Source organism: Cuculus canorus, chromosome 4 (genome assembly GCF_017976375.1).
Source record: "Cuculus canorus isolate bCucCan1 chromosome 4, bCucCan1.pri, whole genome shotgun sequence".
Lineage (NCBI taxonomy): Eukaryota > Metazoa > Chordata > Aves > Cuculiformes > Cuculidae > Cuculus > Cuculus canorus.
The window spans coordinates 32,390,927-32,397,090 of record NC_071404.1 but is presented as its reverse complement, the minus strand read 5'-3'; the positions used below and the strand labels follow the sequence as shown (position 1 = coordinate 32,397,090).

Here is a 6,164-nt window from a genome sequence, read left to right as displayed (position 1 = left end):
ACAGAGCTCCCTTTCGCGTTTCAGATCTTGGCTTTCCTGAAAGGACAGAGCGATGTCATTTTAGATAAGAAAACAAAGTGTCGAGGAACCATCTCCGGGCTGTGCCCCTCGGGGCCCGGGAGAGATCCGGGGTCGGTGCGGAGCATCCCCGCGGAGCATCCCTGAGGAGCATCCCCGCCGAGCAGACTGGATATCAGGGAAAAAAAATTTCACAGAATGGGTCATCAGGCACTGGCAGAGGCTGCCCGGGGAGGTGTTTGAGTCCCCATCCCTGGAGGTATTTAAAAGACGGATAGACGAGGTGCTCAGGAACGTGGTTTAGACAGGAATGGTTGGACTGGATGATCCAAGAGGTCTTTTCCAACCTAGGAATTCTATGATTCTGTGATCCATGCGGAGCATCCCTGTGGAGCATCCCAGCCGAGCATCCCTCCGAGCATCCCAGCCGAGCATCCCCGCGGAGCACCCCTCCCCGCGGAGCATCCCCGCCGCGGTCAGCATGGCAGCTGCCGGGGGGGAGGAGCCAGCATCCATCCACACACGCTGTCTGCTTCCAATAAATCCTCCCTTTCCTCTTCCCACCTGCGCCGGAAAACGCGAGGGGGAAAAATAATAATAATAATTAAAAAAAATAAAATAAAAAAAAAAAAGAAGAAGAAGAAAGCGGGTCTGGCAGGAGGAAACAGGCGAGGGACTGCGGGAGGTGCATGAGGAGCCGCCATGGAGCACATTCGGATGCCCAAGGTGGGTCCCGGCGGGCGGCAGTGGACCAGAGCTGCGGGGAGAGGGGGTCCCCGAGCGTCCCCCCCCCCTGGTGCTGGCAGGAGGCGCAGCCCTGCGGGCCCAGGCTGGGCACAGCCACCCTCTGCGCCTCGGGAGCTGCTGGGGCCGAGCACGGGGGGGGTGTTAGAGGGGTCTGGCGATTTCGCTATGAAATCCGCCGAGAGGTGAACGCGGTGCTTTGCGGCGCGGGCTGAGGATTTCTCGGAGGTTTTCATTGCCTTTCATTCAGCCCCTCCTGTTAATGCGGACATCTCCTGTGAATTGTAGGTATCCAAAATGAAAGACGTGTTATCTGCTTTCCAGATGCCTTTAGTTTACCCCAGTATTTCAGGTTCAGTGATGAATTTGTTTAGTGTTTGTATACTGATGTCTTCCCAGTGTAATCATTCCTTCTATATAGCTTTCTAAGCACAAAGCCTGTATTTGTTAAAAAAATTACCATCTTGTTCCAAAAACGAGGATAGGGTTGTGATACACAGAAAAATTATCTTAAAAATAATCATTAAAAATGTAACCAGAACTATATGTTAATTTGAAGTGAGGATGGAATATATTTTCATTTATTTTATCTATCTATCTATCTATCTATCTATCTATCTATCTATCTATCTACCTACCTATTTATTTATGTGCCCACCTCCCTGAGATTAAGAAGTTATTGTGTTTCATTTGTGCCTATTTGTTTATTAGCAAAATGATGACATGAATATGAGATGAGGGCCTCTTCTTACTTCATGTAGATTTTGGGGCCTTTAGGTGTTAACCTGCAAATATATTAACAAGATAGGCTTTTGTAACAACTGCCTTTCCTCTCATCTCATTTCATAGTGTGTTATCTGTCTTTGTGGGAAGGAAGAACATCAGAATAGTAGGAGTGTATCCTACTGCAGGTAGGAAAGGATCAGTGAAATTTGTCTGAACAGACATTTCTGAGCATTAGCAGAATAATGCTGAAAGTGTGAAGGAAGAAAACAATGAAAACAAATTAATAAGGATAGGAAAAATCCTAAAAATAAATGGTTATATTTGCTGTGAATGAAGGCCCAGGCAAGTCCCTGTTGCAGGCAATTGAAGGTTATCTTTTATCTTTCCTACAAGCAAGTCCTTAAAATGTTGCTATGCATATGTAAAACCCGTTTCTGCATCCGACAGTTGTGGGAAGGCACTGTACTGGTGACTCAAGACACTGAAAATCTTACTCAGTGCAAGGTGATTCTGCAGTCGTGATTCCTGGCATTCCCTTACTCGATAGCTATGCTAAAAGTTCTCTCTCTAATATAATAAAGCTGTTTAGAAGGCAAGATTTAAAGGTAAAAGTAAGACAAGCATCCTTTAAAATTTCTTACATAAATGTAGAAAAAACAGGACATTCAACATGAGTCAATATTGAAATACTTCATGTCTTCAGTTACTCCTAAATACAATGACAAGTCAGTGTACCCACAGTTACCTAACAGAATTAATATCTTTGATTTGTTTGCTCAAAGAACCTCAGCTTAGTATTAGCCACCAGAACAATGTTGGGTTTATTTAGTTTTGGTTTTATTGAATTTGGTTTTGATAATTTGGATTTCAATGTTAAATTATTTCCAATGCCTGTAATGTAAAAATAGTTAAGGGACAGCTCTGTCAATGTAAGGATATTCTTAATGCGGCATGTGGAAGCCTCTGGTGTCACATTTCCTGACAATTTTGTCCTGAGCGAAATTTGACAAACGAAATTTGACTGCCCTACTCTGTAATTATATTGACCTCAAAATAGTGACACTTTCCTTGATTTGCAAACCCAGCCAAATAGAAATCGAGACAAATCCCGTACTTAGAAAATAGATAAACTTAATAATCAATGAAAACAAAATTCCTGCCCCAAGTTAAACCTTTTCCTTCAAAAGGCATTAAAAAAGGTTTGTATCACATGATGCCCATTAGGACATGGTACTTGTTTTTCCTTTTAATTGAAGTATAGCTGTAGTGAGTGACAGTTTGTAAATATTAAAATAAATCTTATAAAAGATAATTCTCATAAAAAAGAAAGAAATTCCATTCCAGTTGGACCAGTAGTACATTGAGGTCACTAGTCTGTGTCTGACCATTGCAGAAAAAGCATAGAAACCTGGCCACATTCTATATCCTCTCAGCATCCCCAATTGTATTAGGGTCCAGCCTTCCTAGTTTGATTAGTGTCTTTTCATGGACCTCTCTGTGTGAATTGGCCAAAGTTCCTTCTATACATACTGACAGCCTTTGCCTCCACAGCCTGCATGGAAGCAAACTACAGAAGATCATGACTGTATGGAAGAACTACTTTCTCTTATCTGTTAAAAAGCTTTTTCATAGAATCATAGAATAGTTTGAGTTGGAAGGGACCATAAAGACCATGCAGTTCCAACCCCGCTGCCATGGGCAGGGACATCTCCCATAGATCAGGCTGCTCAAGGCCTAATCCAACCTGGCCTTGAACACCTCCAAGGATGAGGCATCCACAACTTCCGTGGGCAACCTGTGCCAGTGCCTCCCCACCCTCATTGTGGAGATCTTGCTGTCTGTATTGACGAAGATATTAAACAGCACTGGTCTCTGTATGGACCCCTGAAGGACACCACTTGTCACGTATCTCCATGTGGACATCAAGCCGTTGACTCCTACTCTCTGAATGTGACCATTTCGTATCCACCAAACAGTTCACCCATCAAATCCACATCTCTCCAATTTAGAGAGAAGGATGTTGTGGGGGATGATGTCAAAGGCTTTACCGAAGTCCAGGTAGATAACATCTGTTGGTTTTACTGTGTCCACTGATGTGGTCACCCCATCATAGAAAGCCTCTAGGCTTGTAATACAGGACTTGCCCCTGGTGAAGCCATGGTGGCTGCCACTAATCACCTCCCTGTCCTCCGTGTGCTTTAGCATAGCTTCTAGGAGGGTCTGTTCCATGATGTTCCCAGGCACAGAGGTGAGGCTGACGGTTGGTACTTCCCAAGGTCATCTTTTCTACCATTTTTAATAATGGAGACATCATTACAATTCTTCCAGTCACTAGAGGCTTTTCCTGCCTGTCATGACTTTTCAAATACTGTGGAGTATGGTTTGACAACCACATCCACCAATTCCCTCAGGACTCTGTGAAGCATCTCATCATGTCCCATAGGCTTATATATGTGCAGGTTCCTCAGGTGGTTACGAACCTGATCCTCCCCTACAGTGGGAGGGGCTTTACCCCCTGGTCCCCTTCTTGTTGTCCATCGACTCAGGAGAGGCGAGGAGAGCAGTTGTCAGTGAAGAATGATACAAAAAAGTTGTTGAGTACCTCAGCCTTCTGCTCGTCTGTTGATATGAGGTCACCATTTTCATCCATCAGTGGGAGTACACTTTCTTTAACCTTTTTTCTGATTGACATACCTGTAGAAGCCCTTCTTGTTGGTCTTCACTTCCCTTGCCAAGTTCAGCTCCAGCTGCACATTGGCCTTCCTGACTCCATCCCTATGCAACTGGGATTGTATGTGATTTTGTAGTGCAAAAATTCTATACTCCCTGCTTCTGGCTTTGAGGATTTGGTGAATAACAGTTCTGTGTTCACCTTATCCATGACTTCACCATAAATCTTAATCACAACCCACCAGATTCTGATAATTTCAGAGGAAGGTCTACGATCATCCCAAGACTTCTTTCCTGTGTTGTAACTATCAGTTCTGAGTTTGTGGTTGTATAGATGCGGTTTAGGTTGTTTTTCCTATAGGTTAAATTCATTATGTCTGTCTGTGGTGAAGCTCTTCTGTGTCTCTTTTGCCGACACACTCTGTTTTGCAAGGCTCTTCTGGAGTTTCCGTTCCACAGATAAAGCATTTGGCTACCTGATGATCATCCAAAGACTTGAAGATTTCACTGTTTATTCTTTTCTTCAGGTTACTGAGAAAGTTAAATAAAACCATTCTCAGCACCAGATTTTGTAGTCCTTCACTGTTGACTCTTCTTCATCCTGAAAAGAGACCATTAACCCCTCATCCTGGCTTCCTGCCCTTTAACCAGCTTTGTCTTTGAATGGACCTTTCCTTGAGTACCATGGTGGCTAAGTTTCTCAAATAACCTTTGACTGTCAAAGGCTTTTTTGTAACTCTAAATATATTATATCCTCTGGGTCACCTTAACGGTGAGCACCACAGGACTTGGGCAGGATTCCCCACTGCAGAAGCCATTCTGGTTCTTTCCCAGCAGACTGTGTGTATTCACCTGTGCAACAGTCCTGTTCTTTCACATGCAGTTGACATAACTATGTAATTTTTCGAATGATACACTCCCTAGTCTTTCACTAAAAGCCAAAATAACTTAAGTCTAGTTCTGAAGAATTTAACTGCTGTCTTTTCTTAGCAAGTCAATAGCAGAAATAGAAGCCAGGTCTCTTGACAGTTGTCTGATATATAAAATTACTTTTCTTTGTTATTTTTGAAAATTGTATTCCCTAGAATTTCTGGACCTTCCCTGGAATTTCTGGATAGCCAAGTGCCTAACATTATTTTATGTACTGAACACTATTGTTCTATCATTGTACTTACTATTGGTAGAACACAGACTGCATGCATGATGTGTGCTTATACATACGTACATACATATTGAGTAATGATAAATGTCATCCTATGTATGAAGGTTGTAATTAGAGTACATTTAAGAGTCGCTAACAGTCACTCATTGCTAAATAGAATTATATATAACTCAAATAATCTTTTTAAAATTGCAAATTAGTAAAACCACTGTCTGCCATGGGTATGGATTAAGCAGCAAAATAGTTTAGGATAACTGCCAAACTCCAAAAAGTGATGGTCTGGTCATAGCAGTCAGAAAAAAATGAATAAGCAGTACTTCCGCACAGACTAGAAGCACATTTTGTTAACTTCTGTAGAGATATGTCTGGCCATGGGCAGGCTGAAAGATAAAGAGCTCTGAAGATATGTTTACATCCTATGGGAACTTAATGCACTGTTGCTAATCAGTTACTTTATTTTATTTACCATCATTCGGTATCATTGTACTTGTATATTGACAGCAAGCCTACTGAATGGCCTTCTTATAATGAAGAATAGATCAGATTTGTCCCTGATGTAACAGCTGTCTTCAGTGCAGTCAACCCAGAAATTAATTTGGCTCATTATCTCTTGTTAACATAATACTTGGGATGACTTGAGTTGCTCAAGTGCTTTCATTTTTGTTTTGTTATGGTTATGTATTTCCTTTCAAGAATGTCTTTCTCAGGCAGAATTTAAGATACACAGCCATTTCTCATGATAATGACAAATGTTTCTACCAGCTGTATTACTTTCCAAAACAAATTTCCAGCATGTATAAATTAGTTCTGTTTCCCTTTTCCCCCCTCCAGTCTGTTTTCCTTT

General features: G+C 42.1%; 1 protein-coding gene across 2 annotated transcripts in view; it reads left to right on the top strand.

Moving 5' to 3' along the window:
- Window positions 1–628: 628 nt before the first annotated feature.
- MTMR7 (myotubularin related protein 7) overlaps window positions 629–6,164 on the top strand; it is a 53,181-nt gene continuing 47,645 nt past the window's right edge. Inside the window, exon 1 of one of the 2 annotated variants that reach the window (XM_054064981.1) lies at window positions 629–744. In XM_054064981.1, the coding sequence (XP_053920956.1) occupies window positions 721–744 (24 nt within the window). In that variant the 5' untranslated portion in view covers window positions 629–720. The remainder of the gene's footprint in view (window positions 745–6,164) is intronic. The other variant, XM_054064980.1, reaches the window with a different exon arrangement.